Raw genomic sequence first — 25,000 nt, forward strand, 5'->3', positions numbered from 1 at the left:
ACACGCCATCAGAACAATTCTCGGGAATTAGAGGCCTCATATCGAGTGTCGCTCCATTTTGCCAAGACTAAAAAGCCTCACTCCATTGCGGAAGAACTCGTGCTGCCATGTGCAAAGGACATGGTATATATGATGGTTGGGGAGGAAGCGGCGAAGAAACTGGCAGTTATACCCCTCTCTGACAACACCATCCAACACAGAATTGAAGATATGAGTCTGGACGTAATGGCTCAGGTTGTACAGAAGATCAAGGAATCGCCGTGGCATGCCATACAGTTGGACGAGTCCACTGATATCGCATCGAATGCGCAACTCATCGTCTGGGTCCGCTTCATCAAGGTTGATAACTTTGTCGATGAGCCTCTGCTCATCAAACCACTGGAGGCCACCACCAAAGGCGAGGACCTTTTTGGGAAAGTAGAGCAGTTTTATCGTGACCATGATCTGGAGTTCGGAAAGTTGCTCGGTTCTACAACAGACGGCGCGCCAGCAATGTTAGGAGTGCGTTCTGGATTCAAGGCTAAATTGCTTGAGGTGGCTCCTCAGACCTCCATGGTACACTGCATGATTCACCGAGAAGCGCTCGCCTCTCGTACTTTGCCAGAAACCTTGCAGAGCGTGCTCTCAGAAGTCGTAAAAATGGTGAATCACATCAAATTGAGCGCCCTCAACACGAGGTTATTCAGGCTATTCTGCCAGGAGATGGACGCCGACCATAATAATTTACTATTCTACACTCAAGTCAGATGGATATCTCGAGGGAACCTTCTTCTGTGCGTTTACGTGCTCAAAGATGAACTGAAGGAGTTCCTACGCACACAAGGGAAAACAGCATGGGTAGCATTGCTTGAGTCGGACTCTTGGCTGTCAGAACTGTGCTATCTCGTTGACATCTTTGAACGTCGCAATGTCCTCAACCGCTCCCTCCAAGGCAAAGACGCCAACCTCATGATTTTTCACGACAAAATGAGCGGATTTCTGGCGACTCTAAAATTACTGGCAGACAAAGCAGCTGTTAAGCACTTCAGCCTTTTCCTCGGTCTGGTGGAGCATCTAACGACCTGCCAGTACGATGATACTGAGCTCGACAGTCTTTCTGGGGAGATAGCACGTCACCTTCGGTCGCTCATTGAACAGTTTGAGCACTATTTCCCTGAGCTGGATGTGCAGTCCTTTTCTGTGGTTCGGGACCCTTTCACGGCTCCACTGGACTCGATTGCTGATGAAGATGATACAGCTCAGGAAGAGCTTGTACAGCTCCAGCAGGATTCAAAAGCACAGGCTCTTGCGCGGACGAATTCGTTGTCAACATTCTGGTGCAAAATGCTGCCGTCGTACCCGACCCTGTCACGCCGCGCCATTAAGGTTCTCATGCCATATCCTTCATCATACTTTTGTGAGCAGTCGTTCTCCACCATGGTGGTGATTAAAACAAAGTACAGAAATCGCCTAGAAATGATCCTGGCATTGTCTCTACTTCTCCACGAATAGAGAAGTTGGTTTCTGAAAAACAGGCTCATCCTTCTCACTGATATATCTAAATGTCATTTGGACTAAACTTCTGAAACATTCAACTGTACGATTTGGATACTGTCGGCTATTCTCCGTTTACTCGTCTATGAAAACATGACGATGGTGAATAAAGTAAACAGTAAATGTTCTTGCGCCATATGAAATCTTATCTTATATATTATGAATTGGGTTTTCAATCTTTTGGGTCACGCGATGTAGAGAGGTTCTGAAATTGGGTCGCCACTAAAAAAAAAGTTTGAAAACCACTGCTCTAAGCCTACCTCCTTCCCAATCTTCAGTTTTTCCTTCCTGAGAGTTTGCGACAAACAGAGGACAAGATGGATACAAACAGTTTGCGAGTGCCGGTAACTCTAACGTCTAAGTCATCCTGCCAACCCCCTACCCCACCCCCTTCTCCTTTCATGTAGAATGTAGATGGAAATTCAAATGCTTCATACGTAACGTGGATATTGTAATAATTATACTTGTGCCAAATCAAAATATCCACCTCTCGGTAATTTCAGTTGGACATTTGTATTATATCAGCACGCCAATTCTCAACAATCGGATGTCTCCAAAAATGAATCCTAAATGTGATTCACATATGTAATTCTTAAAATGCTCATTAAATTGCAATGTAGGCTTGTAGAGTGTGTTTTTATCCATCTTGTCCACCCTGTTCGTCCTCCCCTACCCCTCATTCTTCCCCACACCCATTATTTGTCCAAATCTCCCTATATTTTGTCCTTCAACCCTGCTGTTGGTGTTTCACCAATCTCTCTATTGCTTCTTTTCTGATGCTGCGTCCTGATCCGTTCAGTGTTCTCGCTCTTCCATGAGCCTTGAAGCTTTGATCAGATATGTTCAGGATCAATGTGTGCCACCTGTGTTGAGTAATGAGTCCAATGACCAAGGGTATTCCTCATCTCACATTATGTCATTCCATTTCCCATTTTCCTGACTTTATTCTCTGCACAACTTAGCTATGCATTTTGTAATGTATTACATGCTGACTCACTGACATTTAACATTACAAGTTTCTAAAATAACACCCCAATCAGTCATCAATCGTTTTCAACTGATGCTGCCAAATGCAACAACAACAACAAACAAGAGTTCCCTTCCAAGGAATTTGATGTAGGAGGAAGCCATTAGGCCCATCAAAGTCTGCCTGCTTATGACGAACCTATGGTTGTTTGTCCATGTTCTATCCTATTAAAAAACAACTGTACCATTTCTAAAGTGTTTAGTGTGGCTCGAAGAGGGTTCGAACCACTGTCCTCCCAAATTCAGTGGATGCTCAAAACGTTATGCCACCATCTCTAAGCCCACCTCCTTCCAAATCTTCAGTTTTTCCTTCCTGAGAGTTTGCTACAAACAGAGGACAAGATGTTTGAAGGTGAGCAGGTGATCGCAATGTGAGTAATAGACACAATGTTACACTACTTCATGTTTTTGATTTTTGATGATTTGCACTCTTTTGTTTCCTCTTGTTAAAATGAATAAACTTAGTTCAGGATTAATTCAAATCTTTGACACTTTGCTGTCATTTCATTGAATGGGTGCGCAAGATACCACATTCGGGTTTCACATACCGTACTATGGTCTGACAGCATAATTTTTTGCTCTACATTCTGCATTTTTATCTTTTCAATTGAATGGCTATAAAACCACATCCAAAATCCAGTAACTAACAAACAGAGCTGCTTCCTTTTGGTCGTGATGAGCTTGATCAAGCTTTATATGAAATGTAGGTCGAAGAGTCCTTTAAGACCAGGTAAAGGCCAAAAACATCGAAGCCAACCGCAAATTAGGCAACACTGTGGATAGCATGAGATATTTTAGCACAGAAAGGTGGATTGGACAGAAGGCTTTTCACCTAATCTTCACTCGGAAAAGTAATAACAAAAGGTAATCAATAAATCAGGTGAAAAAAGATGAGCCAATTAACCAGAGTATGAGCTTAGCAATATCGTATTAGTTCAAGATAATGAAGCTTGAAAAGTAAGACTAAGCAATTGACAGAGAAAGAATATGGGTACGTGAATAAGGAAGCGACAAATCATTATAGTATTCACCGACACGTCTTCAGCAGATAAGGACGATTTAAACTCAAGCAGTGTTTATTTGGCAAACACTGCACACAGGTTACCGCAACCCTATCTTGTACCAACTTATGGTTGGATTGGTTTGTCATGCTTGTATCTCCCAGATTGATGATTGCCCACAAGGGTGTCAATTGATATTGAAAGTGGGGGGTGGGAAGCAGGGGTAGGGGGGAGGGACATGCGAGCACATAGCAAGAAGCCAATACGGCGTGGGGTCAATGGCCATTAGGTGGGCCCCAGGAAATTTAGGATTCTGTTCTCATTATGGCTGCTTGTGCTGCCTTTTCTGAGAAAATTATTTTAGGGATTATGGAGAGCATCAGCTTTATTTTGTGTACCGTACAGTCCAAAAAATAGACAAAAATTAACGAGAACGGCACTCGGTAGGGCGCATACCAACGCCATGTAATGCCTGATCCACGAGAACATATCTGGCCCAATACATTTTTGAAATATCGTGCTATATATCGTTTTTGAGGCCAATCTTTCAATGGTGAAGAATCACTTTAAAAATTCGAGTGGTCGGATCCGGATGTGGATCTTAAGCAACATTGATTCAATTAGTCCTTGTCACATACCCAACCAGTCCACCAAGTTTCGTCCAAATCCGTCCACAACTTTTTGAGATATCGTACTATATCTTAGTTTAGCCTGATCTCTCAATGGTGAAGAATCACTGAAAAAATTATCAGACCCGGATCTTCACCAAGATTGAATAATCTCTTCCTTGTAACACACCCAAAATGTCCACCAAGTTTCATCCAAATCCGTCTGCAACTTTATGAGATGTAATGCTATATGTCGTTTTCGGCCCGATCTCTCAATGGTGAAGAATCCCCAAAAAAATGAGTCGTCGGATCTGGATCTTCACCAAAATCTAATCAGTTCGTCCTTGTCACACACCGAACCTGTCTTCAAAATTTCATCCAAATCCGATCACAACTTTTTGAGACATCCTGTACACAGACAAACAGAAAGGGATGAAAACATAACCTCCTTCACCTTCGGTGGCAGAGATAACAAACAAACAAACAAACAAAAAAATTGAAGTAGACAAGAAAGGAATATGAACAACAGTCGAATGACCTAAAAATCCAATTAAGTGAGCAAGTGGTGAGAACAGCAGCTGGACGTCGCAAATAACACGACAAATGTTTTTCCAAGATGGAAAAAGTAAATAAAACTGTAATCATTTCGGATGTTTTTCAGTCGAGCCGAAAGCAACATAATAGACTGCAGAAATAATGTTTGAAAATCTGAAATTAAAGCAAACATGATTGAGATGGAAAGCCTGTCAAGATATGCTCTGCCACCAGGAACGGAGTTACACAGTACACATTTACAGAGATAAATTGTGTCGACCCAAACCCTTCCCCCCCCTTTGGAATCCTTGCGTGGGAGGGCAAACCAAGTACATTGAGTCCCCACTATACGTTATTGTAGTTGAACCTCGGTGAACAATTACTACCTTTTGTGTGACATACACAGCAAAACACGGTCTGGCACCCTGCCCTGCTCACAAAACTCTCTTCCTATGGTATCCAAGGACATCTCCACTCATGGCTCGCAGACACCGTGTGGCCCTAAATGGAGTTCGTTCATCCCCTCTTCCTGTCCAGGCTGGAGTTCCTCAAGGTTGCATTCTGGGCCCTGTTATTTTTCTGGTTTTCATCGATGATCTCTCTGACTTTGAAAAATCCTCTTTGTCTCTTTGCTGATGACTCCACCCTCTGCTGTACCATCTGTCATCCCTCAGACCGGAAAGCCGCAGCTTCTTTGTTCTCTGCAGATCTGAATAAAATGATAAGCAGGTCCAACATGTGGAATATGTCTTTCAATTATGACAAAACTCACACTCTCACTACGTCTCTCCGAAAGGACCGTTTAGAAAACCCACCCATCCTCTTTCTCAACAATCCTCTGGAAGAAGTCCTTTCATTCAAGCTTCTGGGTCTCACTATCTGCCATGATCTTTCCTGGGGAAGCTACATTTCCAACCTGACCTCCAAAGCCAGTCATCGACTGGGAATCCTCTGTCGTGCAAAGTCCTTCCTCGGCCCACCTGAGCTCCTGACCACATACAAAGCATTCGTCCGCAGCCTGATGGAGTACTGCTCTCCCTTCTGGGCTGGTGCTCCTGCTCCTCACCTTTCTCGGCTTCACACTGTGGAAACAAGGCATTTTGGATCATTGGTATCTCCCGCAGTGAGGCTGAGTCTTTGGGCCTCTCACTCTCTCACCGCAGGCAGGTCGGTGGTCTCTCTGTCTTCCACCGTCTCCTCGCCAGTCTCACCTCCCCTGCTCTGTTTGCGATTTGTCCCTACCATATTTCCGCAGGGCACTCAAGGTCCGCCAACAACCCCCTTGTGGTAAAACTACAAAATCACAAATCACTGCTCACCTTCACTCTTTCATTTCTCTTTTTCCCCACCTTTGGAATAAACTCCTTCACTCTCTTCATTCCCATTCTTCCCTCCAGGCCTTCAAAACAGCTGTTCACCACAACCTCTTATCATCCCCCATCCAAAACCACGATCTTTTCTACCCCCGTTAATCCACCCCAAACCTACCTCCTTCAAATTCCCTGCTTTCCTTCCTGAAAGTCCCTGTCATGTCCATCTTGTATTCCCCAAGTTCCCCACCCCATCCCGCTCCCTTCCACAGATCTCCGAATGTCTCTGTTCCCCACCGTTTTGTCCTTCCCTCTCCCGCCCCTCTTGTCTTATGCCCCCCCTTGCTGTGCGTTGTGTGTTAGCTCTCACACGAGCCTCGACAATGAATACAAATAAAAAGTTTGGCTGATTTCGGTGAAAGCACGTTTGAATTGTGTGAAACTACTTTACGCAGCACACGGCGGTGTATCACTAAGGTGGGAGTGATGATGTTCCTTCCTGCTATGCAGTCCTTTAAATCACCATATTTGTTGCTCGACATGCTTACTGTAAAGTGGTGCACAATATTTACTGTTTGGACCTCGTAAGCCCACATTATGAGAGAAAAACAGTATTAAGTGAAGGAAGTGATGCAGTGTCAAAGACGACGTGTACTTCAGTTACGTTGCAGACTAAGCTTGAGCTTTTAAGATGGTTTGAAAGAGTTGAACGGGCTATGCACATTGAGGGAGTGCTTGTCCTTACCCCCCAATGACTGTGAGGACCATAAGGGTGAACCAGGATAAGACCAAGGCCATGGCTCAGTGTTTTCTGCCACTTGAGGTTTGTGGGAGTGTTGGGATTCGCAGTGAGGTGACGTCAAACATGGAGAGATTGCTTTTGATGTGGATTGAAGACACAGTCCAATGCTATGTGTCCCTGAGCCTATTAATTATTCGGGAAAAAGTCCACAATTTGTCCGGTGACCTTCGAGGAGAGCACGGTTGAGTGAAGCCAGGAGGAATCCTGGATGACCCACCACCTTCCTCACCTCCATCCCTGTGACTCCACTTCACTCCAACCATCACTGATGAGTACCCTCTACCCTGTTCTTTAAACCTTTCTCGTGCTTTACTATATCATAGTTGTTTATTATTCATTTTTAATCCTTACAAAATGTTGGCTAAGAGGGGACCAAAATTTTAAATGAGTGCATCCCCCCATTATAACACGTATCCCTATGGGAAAATAGTTCCGCAATACGTTATTTCATTACATGTCACACTTTCCAGGAATGCATCGTTGACAGTGAGGACTTAATGCAGCAGCAACCTTTGGCTTATGAGTTATGACAAACCCTTAGTCCCCAAATGCATTGAGCAAAGACTGATGCCAAATTGCATATTATAGTGTGATGATGATGATGATGATGATGATGATGATGATGATGATGTAACTCAACAAGACTTCAGGTGTTGCTGAGGACCTCAGGTGTTGCAGGTGTTGCTGAACTATCGCTCTCAAGTGCCAGTCCACATGTGTGTGCTAAGGAGCGGGATGCGATCTGGAGTGGTTGCGGCTGAATATAATTAATTATGTAAGGCCACTGTTCGGAATTCAGGTAAGCAATGTTCCCAAAAAGCATATAATCCATGAAAATTCCAATCACGAAAGAATTAATCACTCATGAAAACTGTTCACAAAATGTATTGAATCAATTACAAGGAAAACTGGTTAATAATCCTTTGTACATATACACAATTTTTGTTTTGTGACTAAACAAGTGTGGGAGACAATAAAAATGCTGTCCCCTCCATCCCCATAAAGTAGAAAGGACATGTCCCGTCTTCCACCAATTGATTCCAAAGTTTGCCCAACACTGGTTGAACAACAGCAGTTGTCGTGTTTATGGGCTTCCATGAAGGCAAAATTAATTTTCAACAACTCATGAAGTTTGCTTATCTATACTAATAAATGTTAGAGTGAGTGTGTGTGTGTGTGTGTGTGTGTGTGTGTGTGTGTGTGTGTGTGTGTGTGTGTGTGTGTGTGTGTGTGTGTGTGTGTTTGTGTGTTTTTACGGTTATTAGGCATAACGTATCATTCTCTTTGCTCACCCCACCTCCTCCTATCACCTTTCTCACTTTCCCCACCTCTCACTCTCTCACTCTCTGTACCTTCATCACTCCCCCACCTAATAAAATGAAGCACTCTCCTTCCACACTTCTGTTTCTGTCTCTCTCACATCCCCTTCCTCACACCCACCCCTCCCGCAGTGTGTAGCAAAGTTTGGTGAGGAATCATTCTCCCCACTTCCCCCTCTTCCTTGCTCTTCCCCCCCTTCCGAGCCAACCCTTCTTCACCCTCTCCGAGCTTCTCTTCCCCTGACTCTCCTCCATACTCTCTTCTCTCCTTCGTCTCCCTCTCCTAGCTTCCCCTCCTCCATCCTTTCTCCCTCCCCTTCCTCTCCCTCTCCGAGCTTCCCCTCCTCCATCCTCTCTCTCCCCTTCCTCTCCCTCCCCGAGCTTCCCATCCATCCTGTCCCCTTCCCTGCCTCCCCTCTGTCCTCTCTCCCCTCCTTGCTCTCTCTCTCCCTCCACTCCCTGAACTCCTTCCTCCCCCCCCCTCTCTTTAATATCCTCATCAGCAAAGCGACGGGTTGCATTTGCTGGTGCATAAATAAAAGAACATAAAACGAGAGAGTTCAAAGAACACCTTACCCCGTGCAGTCTTGAGAAAAAGGACATGGGAAGGGACCTTTGAACTCTTGCCTAGAATTTCCAAGCACAATCTATATAATATTTCCTACGAGCCACCATTTTGTCTGCATCCCGATATTCCCCATCGCTCAGAGACTGAGCAGCACATTTGATCGGTTGAGAGGGCATAAAATGGCAAATTATTTTGTGCGAGCACTGCTAAACTGGAGGTTTCTATATTCAAATAAAGTAAAAGTTTTAAAGGCTCTCAAAGTTTCCTTTTCAGAAGTTTACTGCAGTTGACCCACCATCTACTCACCACCTTATTTAACAAGTTAAATTATTACTTTGTGCCCTTTATGAGATACCTTAAAACAGCAACTTTCCTCTTTGGAATGATTTTCAATTTTATTTGACTTCCAGATAGGCAGATAAAGTTAAAAAAAAAATAATCACCTTACTCCTCTCTGCACATGCACGATCAGGATGAGATTCAGTACAGGTTGCCAAATTACTGCTAAACTGCAGGTTCCTGTTCTGATTCATGTTCCAATTTGTATTCTACAGCATTCAAAATATAACATTCAATTTAAATTAGGTTGTTCCTCGACCATAGACAAACATCTATAGATGTGTATATATATATATATATATATATATATATATATATATATATATATATATATATATATATATATATATATATATATATATATATATATATATATCTTCTTCTTTCGGCTGCTCCCGTTAGGGGTCGCCACAGCGGATCATCCGTTATGATCCGTAAATGATTTGGCACAGGTTTTACGCCGGATGCCCTTCCTGATGCAACCCTGGTCACCTCTTACGACACAGGGATCTGGTACACCTATTATAACCGGGGTATACACCGGCCCAGTACACTATGCGGATGATCGGCTGTGGCGACCCCTAACGGGAGCAGCCGAAAGAAGAAGAAGATATATATATATGTATGTATGTATGTATGTATGTATGTATATATATATATGTATATGTATATGTATATGTATATGTATATGTATATCTCCTTCTTTCGGCTGCTCCCATTAGGGGTCGCCACAGCGGATCATCCGTATGATCCACATAGTGATTTCGCACATATTTTACGCCGGATGCCCTTCCTGACGCAACCCTGGTCGCCTCTTACGACACAGGGATATGGTACACCTATTTTAACCGGGGTATACACCGGCCCAGTACACTGGTACTCACTTCGCCGACCTCGGAAGGATGACAGGCTGAGTCAACCCCCTGGTGTATTAATTCAGTGGCCCAACGGGGCTTGAACTCAGGACCTTTTGGATCCCAAGCCGCTGCCCTCACCACTGCGCCAACACCAGGCTGTCTATATATATATATATATATATATATATATATATATATATATATATATATATATATATATATATATATATATATATATATATATATATATATATATATATATATATATATATATATATATATATATATATATATATATATATATATATCTATCAATGTTGGATGTCAACAGCAGTGATGGTAAAATGTACTGAATATGGTTAAATGTTTTAAGCTGTTATGCTGATAGTTCCAAGCGTAAAGTGTATCTATAAAAAAAAAAAAAATTAAAGGAGGTATGTCAGTCATTGCGATGGCAAAAGGTACATATAAATAAATAAATAATTCAACGTTGTGTGATGCTAAAGTGTATATAAAGAAATAAATAATGCAAAGGTTTTTTGGGGGGAAACATTTAATGTGGGTAGAAAATATGGTTTTCAATGGGGATGATTTGAAGATGATATGTGCCAAGGTTTTGGACGGGGTCTTGAAGACTTGGAGGGAAGAATGAGGTTGAAGAGAATGTGGAAGTTGGTTCCACATGTGGGATAAAAGAAGTACAAATGAGTGGAGGTGAGCAGTGATCCTGGATTTTGGGAGTTTTACCAGAAAAACAGGGTGAAACACCACCAGCAGGTTAAAATAACAAAATGGATGGAAATGGACAAACAAGGAATGTGGGTAAGAATGGGAAGGGTAGGATGTAGGGGGTGGACGAGATGGATACAGTCGCAAACTTTCAGGAAGGAAAAACTGGAAATTTATGGAATGGATGGGGGAAGGATGGTTTAATAGGGGTAAAAAAAAAAGATCATGGTTTTTCTATGGGGATGATCTGAAACGGTGGTGACCAGAAAATCTTGATCGGGAAGGAAGAATGTGGTTGAAAAGAATGTGTTAGTTGTTTCTACAGGCAGGAAGAAAGAGGAATGGATGGAGGTGAGTAGTGATTTTGGATTTGGGAGTTTAACCATAAAGGGTTTGCTGGTTGACAAAAAGCACTGCAGGAACCTAGAGGAGGGGAGGGGGGCAAGGTACGGAGACAGCAGAGGGTAAAAGACAAGAAAGGAGGTGATGGAAGACAGAGACCACCGACGTGTTTGAAATTGTAAAGTGAGAGGCCCATCTACTCAGCTTCATCGGAGAACATTTCAATGACCCTGAAGGCCTTGGTTTCCATGGTGTCAACCTGAGCAAAGTTTGAGGCAGAGGCACCAGTCCAGAGGAGAGAGTAGTTCTCCATCAAGATGAGGATGAAGGCCTTGTAGGTGGATAAGAATTGAGGTGTACAAAGGAAGGACTTTGCATGACAGAGGATACCCAGTCAGCGGCTGGCTTTGGAGGCGAACTTTGAAATGTGGTTTGCCCAAGAAAGATCATGACTGATAGTGAGACACAAGAGTTTGAGTGACTGAACTTCTTCAAGAGGATTTTTGAGAAAGTAAATGAAAGGGTTTGCTGGACTTCCCTTTCAGAGAGCCAGTGAGGGTCTGAGAATTTTAAGGATTGAAAGACATATGCCAACTGTTTGACCAGCTTGTGATTTGAATCAAGGTCTAAAGAGAAGGCAGAGGCTGCTGTCTGTCGACTTGAAGAATGAGGGACGTCACAGCAGAGGGTGGAGTCATCAGCAAATTGATCAAATGGATTTTGCAGGGAGTCACAGATACCATTTATGAAGATCAGGAATAGGACTGGGCCCAGACACTGCCTTGGGGCACTCCAGCCTTGACAAGGAGAGGAGATGAGAGGATTCCATTGAGATCTGCACATTGGCAACGAGATAGAGTAAGTCAGTAATCCAAGAGTGGAGTTGGCCTTGAATGCCATAGGGCATAGGCAGAGAGTTTGGAGAGTAAGGCAGGATGCCAGACTGTATTGAAGGGTCAAGATGTGTCGAGGGAGAAGGCCCTGACGTCAAGTTTGACACTGAGGACCTCCACCCATTTTTTGGGAGAGTACCAACAACATGTCTGAGATAGAGTGACTTGGTCTGAAACCGAATTAGTGATGTGGGATGAGGCCCTGAGAGAAAAGGAAGGATTTCATATCAACTGTGATGATGGATTCCATGACGTTGCTCAGGATTGGAAGTAAGCTGGAATGTCTGTAGTTAAGGGTATCAGTTTTTGCACCTTTTTATGTAATGCAGTGATGATGGCTGATTTCCAAGCAGATGGAAGTTGAGCTAGGGAAATTTTTGTATGAACAGAGCAGAAAGAGCTTGTGCATGAGCAAGTTTTGAGGACACATGAACTAATGCCATCCAGTCCAGTTGCAGAATTAGAGTTGAGGGTGAACAGAAACGTCTCCACTTACTTTGGTGGGTACAAAGAGTGTGGTGTTCGGGACACATGATTTGAAAGCAAACACAGATTTGAGGCATTCTTCTCATGAGCAGAGTCAGCTGTGGTGCCACTTGAAGTGAGGGAAGGGATGGATTGGGGGATACTCCAGGGGCACACTTAACAAGGCAACACCATGTTTTTGAGGAGGGAGACAAGTTTGAAAGGTCAATCTTGATGTTTGTCCGATGTTGTTTTCTGGCTATTCTGAGAGTGGACACACATGTTGTGGGCTTTGTGGAATGATGCAACGTTGCCTGTGGTTGGAATTGTCTTCCAGGATGAGAATGCAAGTTTTTATCAATGCAACTGCCTCATCACAGGATTGAGTGTACCATGGGTGGGAGGATGGGCATGATAACATGAGATGGGATGAATCTGTGCATACAGGAGAGCAGGTTTCTGTGGGAGAAACCCAGGCTAAGTTAACATCAGGGGTGGTGGATATAGGAGACCGGTCCTGAAGTGAAATAGCTGTTTGCAGTCCCTGCCAGTTTGCCTGAATGAACTACCAGACTCGCTGGTGCTGCTGCTGCTCTCGAAGAATATCCAGCACATGATGATTGCACAAGCACGTGATCGGCTCACAAGCATATAACCAGATGAACCCATTGGAGCAGGAGAGGAGCTGGAGACATTTGTGTGGAGGTTCGCCATCACCTAGTCCAGAATGGAGGATTTACCATTGGTAGAAATCTGGGTTTGAAAGTTTACAGATTGAGTCAATCCCATGGGGTCACGGAAGTCCTTTGCTGAAGTACCATGGCTGTGGAGAGAGGTCCCGACACCCAGCTAATTAGCATGGTGGCAATTGAAATCATCGCATATGATGAAAAGAGAGTCAGGATGAGTGGTTAAAACGGTCCATGAATTTACATGAATCTCACGGTGATGATTGCATTTCAAGACGAACGTTATTTCTTGGCACTCTTCTTGGCGAATGCTTTGCTCTTCATGCACAAACTCAAACATGTGAGAACTTACATTCACACCAAAGTGAAGTTCAAACTTTGATTCATCTTAACTGCATGATATCGCAAAATTCACAATCGTTGTTTGCCTTAAGTACTATCCTATGTACCATGATTGACCAAATAAATTAGATAATGATTTTAATCATGAGAAGCATCACTTTTGGTCTGAATAACATCATCAAACCATAATGACATGGATTAGACAAAATATCCCGTTGTATTTGCAGGTATTTCTTCCATGAGCAACTTGTGTAGTTTGTTGACTCAAATTTTTGGACAAGCTATGAAATGTCATTCCAAGGTATCTCATACATGCTTGTGCTGGGTTTGGGTTTTGAGCATTGGTATTGACAAATAATAAGTTTGAGAGTCATACATGTTTTAAAGACACCACCGTCATGATTTTTGTGAAAAATCACTGAGATCATTGTTTTTCCCACGATCGCTGTCGAATCAACCCGTTCAACTCGCTCTCTTTTCAATACCAATCATTAAATCCCAATCCCATCAAATTCATGCACAGGATGCCTTGGGATGACACCTCGCAGCTCAACAAAAGTTATCGCCAAATTGTTTCCTTTCTTACATTTTTTGGGAGGTCAAGAAGTGCATAATTTATACATGATTTGTGCAATACGTTGCTCGAGCCATCGACCATACTAACGCTGAAAGGAATCCATCCCGTGATGGGTTTGTCATCTCTTGAAAAGAAGGTTTTCATGAAACATGCGGACATTATTTTTCAGTTCCCATATTTTGCTTTCAGGTTTAAAGTCGGTCAGCAACGGTGCCCTGTCATCAAACCCTACGTCGACCCAAAACTCTGTGACAAGCTGCAAGGTCGTGCAGAATCAAAACAGAGCGTACGATTTACTGTGCCTGGCTGGGGCGAGCCTTTATTGTGCACTGTTTGTTTCCTTGAACTGCACCAAGGCTCAGCAATAACTCCCTCATTAAATAGTTTCTCCTTCACGCAGCAAAGGGCAGCCCGTTTACTGCACATCATGAAGCCGTCACTTCACATGCAGACCAATTTACACACACAACTTCTGAGGGCACATTTGTTAAACTGGCATCTCAGCACCCTATTTCCCACCACTTTTGGAATAACCAAGCTGTGGGAAAAAATCAAGAATTGCCAGGCTGGTGCAGCGATGCATTCGGTATCTCTACTCACACGCAACCAGGACCTCTGTGCGGCGCTGGAGAAGGGTGCCCAACCGGTTTCTCACCACGCACTGGTACGAGCCAGCATCCGACCGATGCAGAGATGGAATGAAATACCTGTGCACACATGCAAACATCATTGCTGAGGTGAGTCACGTGCCGTGTACGTGAACACGTGAGATGTCCACGCCTTAAAAGAAAAATCAATGCCGTTTCTCATCACCATCCGACTGAAGCTCCGCGATGCAACAGCCTTCTCGCTTACACTGGAGACCCAAATCATTGACGGATGTGACGGTTCACATTCAACAAGCTGTGCGCTTGATAACAAATGAGAGCCCAATGGCACAACATTGAGTGTGTTTGCCCTAAAAAACAAACAAACAATCTTTGACCCGCCATCTGCTTACATTCGCGAACTGATGAAATAAAAGCACTCTGCATCATCTTAAGAGGTCTGATGTTCATTGAAGAAATTGACAAGCCGATTTAATAAGCAATCCTGCTGTCATGAGGAAACACGACTGGCTCAATACATCTGCTTTTTGACATTTTCTGGTTGAGGAAGGCACTACGAATGCAGGATCTGGTGCCTTATAAATAACAAGCCACGCTGGCATTGTCTTCTGCAACGCAGCCTTTGGGGAGTGCGTTTTCAAAGCGTCCTTGTCAATTCTGACCCATAATCAGGCAATGGTAGCCCAGTTTGTGTGTGCAATCTCGTCTGGCTTGGCTCTCAAATGATTTGGTGGCCATCTGGCTGATCAATTACAACAGCTAGAAAGGTCTCTCAGCTAAAGGGAGCAATCAATTGTTGATGAAACAAAATAACTGCTGCCATTGCAAAGCAAAATATAAAGGCTTACAATTGATATCTTGCCGGTGATTCTTCCTCTGTTTTTAATTTTTTTTAGGCTACGTTTAATATCATGTTCTTTAAATTGGGTTCTTAATGCTTCAATCTATCAAATTGAGATCCCTGAGACTCAGGAGGAGGCCCTGAGGCCCATCAAATCCTGTGCTATTATCACCAATTTATGGTTGTTTGTCTGCTCTCTATCTTTTTGAATGCTGAGCTGTTTTTTTTCCTTCTTCTTCAAAAATAGAAGCAGCACAGGCCATTTTTAAATGGTTCAAAGCACTGACCTCCTAGACTTAGAGCGGACACTCAAATCATTACACCACCGAGGCTGGTATGATATTCTCGGAGGAATATTCTTCTCGTATTCCTTCTGCAAAATAATTTGAGGCTCATGGAAAAGTAAGGTGACATCGATGGAGGCTGACAGTGGGGAAGCATTTAGACACAGCGAGGAAGGGAGTGAAAAAAAAGAGAGAGAGAGGAGAGGAGAGAGAGAGGAGAGAGAGGAGAGAGAGGAGAGAGGAGAGAGAGGAGAGAGAGGAGAGAGAGGAGAGATAGGAGAGAGAGGAGACAGAGGAGAGAGAGGAGAGAGAGGAGAGAGAGGAGAGAGGAGAGAGAGGAGAGAGAGGAGAGAGAGGAGAGAGAGAGAGAGAGAGAGAGAGAGAGAGAGAGAGGAGAGAGAGGAGAGAGAGGAGAGAGAGAGAGAGGAGAGAGAGAGAGAGAGAGAGAGAGGAGAGAGAGGAGAGAGAGGAGAGAGAGGAGAGAGAGGAGAGAGAGGAGAGAGAGAGAGAGAGAGAGGAGAGAGAGGGGAGAGAGGGAGAGAGGGGAGAGAGGGGAGAGAGAGAGAGAGAGAGAGAGAGGAGAGAGAGGAGAGAGAGAGAGAGAGAGAGAGAGAGGAGAGAGAGGAGAGAGAGGAGAGAGAGGAGAGAGAGAGAGAGAGGGGAGAGAGGGGAGAGAGGGGAGAGAGGAGAGAGAGGGGAGAGAGGGAGAGAGAGAGAGAGGAGAGAGAGAGGAGAGAGAGGAGAGAGAGGAGAGAGAGGAGAGAGAGGAGAGAGAGAGAGAGAGGAGAGAGAGGAGAGAGAGGAGAGAGAGAGAGAGAGAGGAGAGAGAGGAGAGAGAGGAGAGAGAGGAGAGAGAGGGGAGAGAGAGAGAGAGAGAGAGGGAGAGAGAGGAGAGAGAGGAGAGAGAGGAGAGAGAGGAGAGAGAGAGAGAGAGGAGAGAGAGGAGAGAGAGGAGAGAGAGAGAGAGAGAGAGAGAGAGAGAGAGAGAGAGAGAGAGGAGAGAGAGGGAGAGAGAGAGAGAGGAGAGAGAGGAGAGAGAGGAGAGAGAGGAGAGAGAGGAGAGAGAGGAGAGAGAGGAGAGAGAGGGAGAGAGAGGGGAGAGAGGAGAGAGAGGGGAGAGAGGAGAGAGAGAGAGAGAGAGAGAGAGAGAGAGAGAGAGAGAGAGAGAGAGAGAGAGAGAGAGAGAGAGAGAGAGAGAGAGAGAGAGAGAGAGAGAGAGAGAGAGAGAGAGAGAGAGAGAGAGAGAGAGAGAGAGAGAGAGAGAGAGAGAGAGAGAGAGAGAGAGAGAGAGAGAGAGAGAGAGAGATATGAGGAAACACAAACTGTCAATTAAGAGGATTTGGTTGGGAAAGGTTAATGCGTTCTTAATGGTGGTGTACTGCCTCCTTATAACCTTGGGGGGAAGAATGAGATAGACAAGCCTCTGGAAGGGGGTTCCACAGGTTGGATAATCAAGGAACAAAAGAGATGAGATGCACAGTGAGTCTGGATTTTGGGAGTTCAACAAGCAGGGGGTAAGTGGAAGGACACATGCATCTTTGAGCTGCTGAGGATTGAAGGACTGTGATAGCTGAGGGATTTCTATTACTTATGCTAAAATGGTGTCATTTATATGACTTCGATAATTATTGGGTACTCAATGTCCTGCCATCGACCAATCATCATCCCGTCCAAATTTAAGTACATATCAGCAATGTTTGAGACACACGAGCCGCAATGAGAAGCAGCTGTGACTATACACAGCTCAAAATCTGACATTCTGTCAATATGATGGATGGGATCTGCTAAGTATATTTATCACGTCGCTATTTCAGCACAGACCACCTCAGTGATGCCACCACAACTGGTGCCTTGAGAACACCTGGTACGGCAACCAATTTATACATTTTACCCACAAAAGCGATTTCCTTCATAACAATGGCCTTCGAAACCCATGTTGCTTACGTCAGGATTGGAGGACAGCAAACAGGTAACACAATCCAAAGCCTAAAGCCGCATTCTTGGATGCAATGCTGGATATTGCTTTCATCAAAGACACGTTATTTTTTCCAGCGTTTAAGTTTACCTTTGAATGACGGGACATATAAAGTTATCTACAATGTGCCCATAATTCTTTTTAAGCTAGCAACTGTTCTTGCTTCAAGAATGCTTTTATAATGAGCGTGTCAAATGAAACAGCATGTGTTTCCATTGTAACCTCAATAGGATCACTGTTTTGGATGTCATTGCAATATTCGCCAACCTCATAAATCCAATAAAGGAGACACGAGGACTCAACCCTAACAACATTTGGGAAGAGCAAAATCAATATTTTCCATGAAAAGAAAACCAAAACCTTGATAGCTCATCTTCTTGGGCCAGAACAGTGCCGAGCCACCACCAAACAGTTTATCCGCAGATATAATTGAACCATCTTCAGCTGAAATTCAATTTCTGAACCTCATTTTGGCAGTGTGATGCCAACCATGCTCCGAGTGCTGGTGTCATCTGTCAATTGGAATACATAGCTGACTGCTCTCCATTGTGCTCGCTGTCCCCGGTTCTCCAACTCACCAATCCACCTCCTCGTCCCTCGCCTCCTCTGCTGCTTGCACGGAGCTCTGTGCATTGACTGGTTGCACTTTGTCCAACACCCGCACGATAACTCTCTCTGCGTGGATTACCAAGACTCCCGATCGAGAGGCCAATGACCTGTGACTTAGAAGATAATACATCTTTGACCTTCAGTATCTTTTAGAGTACGTTTCCTGATGCTCAAGAAAAACTTTGTTGCCAAATTTGAGGCCCTTGCCTTGTATTTTGGAGATATTTGTTGTCAAACAACTGAATATATTCACAGCAGTGCGAATTACCAATACATATGGAAAGCAAGATGATTGGAAGGAGCAACTAAATGCATATTATCGCTGGTTTGGAGTGCCAATAGAACCCAACACACTTCCAAGGCCAAGCCATGAAATTAAAAAAAAAAAAATAGCACAAGTGCATTATTTGTATGCCACTGCAAATTTGTCAGCTTGTGACACGGGCTGTCTATTAGTACCTTGTGAATAACACCTGCACGTGGCTGAAGAAATAAATCTTTAATTGACACCCTTGCTATGCTCAATGGTCAAACCAAGCCCCTTGCACCGATACGCTACACCAGGAGCATGAAGATGAAAGGCATGAGTAATGGATGAGATAGAGACCATTGTTCTTTCTTCGACTTGCTCTGGAAGTTGTATATGGGGTTACCTCACACAGGATGGATGACTGGATTATTAGAAAAATGGTTGGGTGTTATAAAGCATTGCTATGTTGCCGTACCTCCGCCACTTATGTTTTCACCCCTTCCTGTCTGGCTGTATGTTTGTTTGTCTGTATGTGTGTAGGATATCTCAAAAAGTTGTGGATGGATTTGGATGAAATTCTTTGAACAGGTTGTGTGTGTGACAAGGACAAAATTATTAGACTTTGGTGAATATCTGGATCCGGATCCGACGATTAGAAATTATTAAGTGATTCTTCATCATTGAGAGATGGGGGGGGGGGGGAAACGATATATAGAATGATAATTCAAAAATACACCCGTGCGGGAGTGACGGTCATCTCTGAAGAGAAACAAGCATGAGTTCCTGTTACTAGGGTGTAGTGTTCTCGGGTCAGGAGGGATTTTTGGCCAACTTTGAAGTCACGTGACGCGAAAACGAAAGTGAATATCGAAAATCCGGCCTGACCAAATCTAGATATTGTCCCATAGATTCATATGCCACAATCAAATTCAAGATAACTTAAGAAATGTAGGAGGAGGTAGATTTTGAAAATCGTCATTTTGCAACTACATGAAGCAGTTTTCGCAAAATTCAGTCACGTGACGTGTATGTATTCGAAGATATCGGTATTCTTTTGAATGGACATGAAAGACAAGGTCAGCTGCTATGCAATGACACCATTCACTAACTTTTAACATGCCCAGTAGAGAATATATATAGCCTCCTGAAGGTAGGGCAGTTTTTGCAAACTTTGAAGTCACGTGACGTGAAAACGAAAGTGAAATTCGAAAATCCGTCCCGATCAAATTTAGATATTGTCCCATACATTCAAATGCGACAATCAAATTCAAGATTGCTTGAGAAATGTAGGAGGAGATAGATTTTGAAAATCGTCATTTTCGCATTTTTTGCAAACTTTGAAGTCACGTGACACGAAAACGAAAGCGAATATCGAAAATCCGGCCTGACCAAATTTAGATATTGTCACATAGATTCATATGCTACAATCAAATTCAATATAACTTAAGATATGTAGGAGATAGATTTTGAAAATCGTCATTTTCGCAACTTCAAAGGACTCGTGACATTGACCTTCGGTGACCTTGAAAGTCATTCCATCGTGTCGTCTCATCGACCTCTATCAGGATCACTAATGACCAGATCTCCCGCTTCAACTTCATTGTGAACGGACGGACGGACGGATCGAAGGACATCGACACCCATATTATTAGGTCATGCTCGAAGAGATGACCTAAAAATGTATTTGGCCCTTTATTTTCTTGTAGAGCAGGGGTTGCGTGGCAGAGGTATGCGCTCTATTGTGTGCCCTTCTATCTGTTCGTCTGCTATATTTCATTAAATTGATGGTCACGGTATTATTACCTTCGCCACCGAAGGTGAACGGAAGTTATGTTTTCATCCCTGTCTGTTATGCCTGCTGTTGGCTTAATGGTTAGGGTGGCGGGCTTCGGATCCTTGGGTCCTGAGTTCAAATCCCGCTCAGCTGTTGAATTAATACCAGGTGGGATTAACTCGGCCTGTCATCCTTCCGAGGTCGGCAAAATGAGTGCCAGCATGCTGGTACATTGTGTCGGAGTGGCGACCCGTCCAGGATTGTGCCCAATAGCCAAGGTAAGGAGACTGCTTAAGCAGCACCAACGCTTTGCACACAGAGTAAGGTCCCAATCTCCTCCTCCTCTCCTGTCTGTTTGTTGGTCTCCCTGTGAGTAGGATATCTCAAAAAGTAATGGATGGATTCAAACAGAACTTGGTGGACAGATTGGGTGTGTGATCAGGTCAAATTGATGAGATTTTGGTGAAGATCCGAATACTGTAATTTTTAAAATGATTCTTCACCATTGAGAGATAGAGCCAAAATGACATATCGCACAATATCTCAAAAAGTTGTGGACAGATTTGGAGGAAACTTGGTGGATGAGTTGGGTAGGTGACAAGAACAAGCCAATTAGATTTTGGTGTGTGACAAGGACGAAAGGTCCGGATGTAGATCCGATCGATCATTAGGATACAAAACAAACAATTCAGTCTGGCGGTGGTATGCGCTCATCCAAGTCATTCTAGTTTTATTTATATCATTATAAATGGTGTATGGAAGATGGTACTCCAAACAATATCACTGGGCTCATAATAATATTGTGTAAATGTAAATAGATAGAAATAATTGAAACCATTATGATATCCAGTTTGACAAAAATCAATGACCAATCACCTGATCGAGAATTATTTTTGTGGCTCCCCAAACATTATGGTTCATAACGATTTGGATCTGAAAGGATTGGGCAGGGGTAGCAAACATGACATACCTTTGAGGTGTCTCGTCTGGGTTCAATTCACGACCCGACTATAAATTGTGGGATCGGTGCTTCACAGGCAGGGCGTCATATCACCAAGTGCGCCCTCTCTCGGATGGATGTTAAGCCGGGTGTCCTGTTTGCTAGCATTAGTTGTTGAACGCCAAAGATCCTACAGTGTCTTTCGTGAAGAGGAGGAGAGTTAACTGGCACTCTGAACAAATTACACATTTATGTCCGAATAGCCTTCAGGCAGGCCTGGCCAGCCGGTTCGTGAAAGACTTGGGCGAAAAAAACCTCCCCCCCCAGCCGACCCCACAGAAAGTTGACAATAATTGTGGTGGTTAAAGTAGTACATAATAATAATTTGGTAAAGGGAAGCCTGATTTAGAGGTCAACACCAGATTATTTGGTGAGTTTTCCAGATACGTTGTCAAGTTGGTCGCTTTCTCAATGGTTTTAAGCGTTAGATGAATGGGAAATTCGTTTTCCTCGATTTTATTTTTGTTTTAAAAGGTTCATCTGTACACAAGACACAAATAGAAAACATCAATTCAAAAAAAAAAAAAAGCAAACTTAATCTCGTCTCCACCATTAACTAAAAATGAGGATTTTGAAAGGATAATTGATCACCGTATTGATGCCACAAAATCGATAAGCTTTCAAGCAAGACACTTGAATCATTCTCATGACAGCCAACGACAAGAAGTGAGTCTTTCCATAAAACTCTTCATAAAGTATAAAATGAGACAATTGTGTCTTGATTGAACTCATCATGGCAGATGTTTCTTTTTGGTCGAATCAAATTAATTTCCCAATCATCGTTTTCCAAAGAAAACTTCTTTCCTTTGCATTCAATCAATCCAGTGAGTAAAAATCCTAATGAATAAAGAGTAGACGACGATGTGGAGATTCAAAGTTTACATTCCACTGCAATGTTCTCGTGTCTGTCTGTCTGTCTGTCTGTCTGTCTGTCTGTCTCTCTTTACCTGGTTATTCAGGCAATATGCTCACAGAAAACCTTCTTTATTACTTGCCAATATAATTCATATTCCAAGGGCTTATCCTTTTCAAACGACAAATGTCGAAATTACTGTCAAAAGCTGCAGTCAATCGGCATTTCCACTCCATGAGCTTATGCTAAACAGAAAAAGGCCTTTGAAAATTTATTTCCTTCTTCGCACAAAAAGGGAAATTTAAATGCATTTCAGATCTGCAGTTTTAGCCACACACAGCAGCTCGCCAGATGGTGAAGAAAGGTCGGGGGTGTGAGAGCAGCTGTGACTCTGAAGCGCAGTACGCACTTGGATGGGGACTGATTCACAAACATTTCTCTATACTTCTCTCTCCTTTCTCTGACCTTTCAAAGCAAAAGCAATGCTCTTGATACAAAAATCAGGTCCAATTTCAGCACAGCTTCAGCTCTGAAATCATAGAGGCCTCCGTTCATTTTGCGGGTCGACGTCTGTGTTGCTATTTCTGAGATTCATCCTCCCAGCAACCGCAGCGACGCTTTGAAAGAAAAAATTTGGAGAAAAAGATTTGGAGTAAGAGATAACCCAATTGTACCTGACACTGCAAAACATTGATTGCCTTTCTGATGTTTAATACCTCCGGACAAGAGGAAAATGTCTTTCAAATGCAAGGTTTTTTTTTTAAATAAAAATGAAACATCTATACATCAAACAACTGGCATTACGGCATCTCTATGTATGTGAAGAGTGGACTTTTACGCAGACATTTGACAAGAATTTCAAAGTTCTCAGCGATGCTGAAGCAATTACAAAGTAGAAAATTGAATTGCAATCCATCTAAGCTCTGAGATACAGTCAATTTAAAGTGATGCAGCATGGCGTGTGTAAAAAGATGAGAGGAGCTCAGGAGAATGACGGTGACTTTGGCACGAGGAGGTTGCTTTTTTACTCCATTATTGGTGTTTCAGCACCATTATGAACAAACAAATTGTAGGGAAAGCATCTCTTGCAATTTTCCCTGAGGGTTTGGATTATCTGATCCTTCATGATGGGGACCAGAACATTTTTCGACATGCGGTCAATAACAATTGAGCTGTGCTCGGTGAGACATTCAGCATTTTCGAGTGCGTGTGTGTGTGTGTGTGTGTGTGTGTGTGTGTGTGTGTGTGTGTGTGTGTGTGTGTGTGTGTGTGTTTTTAACTCGCACTATGTATAATTATCTTTTGGTGGAAAACCCACTGTACTGTTTCTTCAATATTCAAATGTTTCTTATGTATTTATTTGATTCATGTGTAGTTGTGAAAAGTATGGGTTGACTGACTGCATGGACACAACTGAGGTTGTGGATCTGCTGATGTGGATCCTTGACCAAGGTTGTGGATCCGCCGTTTGGAGAGGTTCTGGGCTGAAAGGATCGAAACCTTGAGGAAGAACAGTGCCCAGCTGATGATCCATGCGATCAGGATAGTGTGTGCTTTTTTTGGTGTGTGTGTGTGTGTGTGTGTGTGTGTGTGTGTGTGTGTGTGTGTGTGTGTGTGTGTGTGTGTGTGTGTGTGTGTGTGTGTGTGTGTGTGTGTGTGGAGGTTATGTTTTCACCGTTGGCTGTATGTCTGTAAGCAGAACATTTCATGTATGGATTCAGACGACATTTGAACAGGTTAGGTGTGTAACAAGAACGAAACGATGAGATTTTGGTGATGATCCGGATATGATAGTTTTTGAAAGTGATTGTTCACCATTGAGAGATAGGGCCAAAGATATATAGCACGATACATCAAAAAATTATTTGGGTTCCTCTGCAACGGTGGCGGTTCGACTTCAGGGTCTCTGCCGACTCTCTCAAAGATAACTTTTCTGGTCGTTGTTGTCGCGTTTTTAGTGTCATGTTGTTACGTCTGTGTTTACCATGTGTTTCTTGTTCGGACTTGTGTGTTAAAACTTGTGCTAATTGTGGAGTTTTTGTTGTATTCTCATATCGGGCTTCCTTGAGGCCTACCTACCCTTCTTCCCATTTGTGTGTACGATCATGTTTGTTGTATCTTCTCCTTATTAGCATCAGTTTTTATTTTCTCCACTTTTCCCTCCACCCTCCTTCTATCTCTCTCAACTTATACCCTCAGTTTCATGTCTTGAATATAAAAAATACAACAAAAAAAACGTTTCACCTCACATTGTACGCACGTGACCACGAGACTTCCTGTACCGACTCTTCCTCCTCCTTCTTCTGCCGATCTTCATCGACTACTTTTCCCAACCCACATTCACCATACACCTTCATCTTCATCTTCTTCTTCATCTTCTTCTTCATCTTCATCATCATCTTCATCCCGTGTCTAAAACATCCCACTGTGACAACGTTTTTTTTTTAGTTCCTCTCCATTCTCTTAGCTCTCCTTCATTGCATCACTCACGTAATGTCGAATCGCATCTCTGACTTAAACTTTTTTTAAATCCCAGTTTTCAATTCATGTTCATTTTCCATCAATCGTCCTTTTTTCCAACTTCAGTGCCAATTCACCACACATCCTTAAATATACCTCCTCCTAACCCCTCACCTGTTATCCACTCTCTTTACCCCTCCCATCTTGCTCCTCATCCTACCTCCACTCTTGACACCTCTTTCCTTGTCTTCTGCTTCAGTATCAGCTCCTCCTCTGTTGTCTCAAAGTGTTTGGTGTTCTATTAATTATCTGTGGGCTTCATTCTCATCTAACAGATATCCCATTCTCTCAATCAGTACTCTCATCACCACAAACATGCTCCTTCCTTCCTCTCAGCACACCTGCCCCTCTT

At 43.3% G+C, this 25,000-nt stretch overlaps 1 protein-coding gene across 3 annotated transcripts in view; it reads right to left on the reverse strand.

Annotated features, from left to right (window-relative positions):
- The window catches only part of LOC147022221 (protein sidekick-2-like), a 676,300-nt gene that overhangs the window by 419,324 nt on the left and 231,976 nt on the right, over positions 1-25,000 (reverse strand). For 2 of the 3 annotated variants that reach the window (XM_085892915.1, XM_085892914.1), the window contains exon 3: positions 14,535-14,641. The exons of the other annotated variant lie outside the window; for it this stretch is intronic. In XM_085892915.1, the coding sequence (XP_085749041.1) occupies positions 14,535-14,641 (107 nt within the window). The remainder of the gene's footprint in view (positions 1-14,534; positions 14,642-25,000) is intronic. 3 annotated transcript variants of the gene reach the window in all.

The sequence above is a fragment of the Eptatretus burgeri genome, chromosome 8 (assembly GCF_056783735.1).
Source record: "Eptatretus burgeri isolate ZD-2024b chromosome 8, Ebu_testis_v1, whole genome shotgun sequence".
Lineage (NCBI taxonomy): Eukaryota > Metazoa > Chordata > Myxini > Myxiniformes > Myxinidae > Eptatretus > Eptatretus burgeri.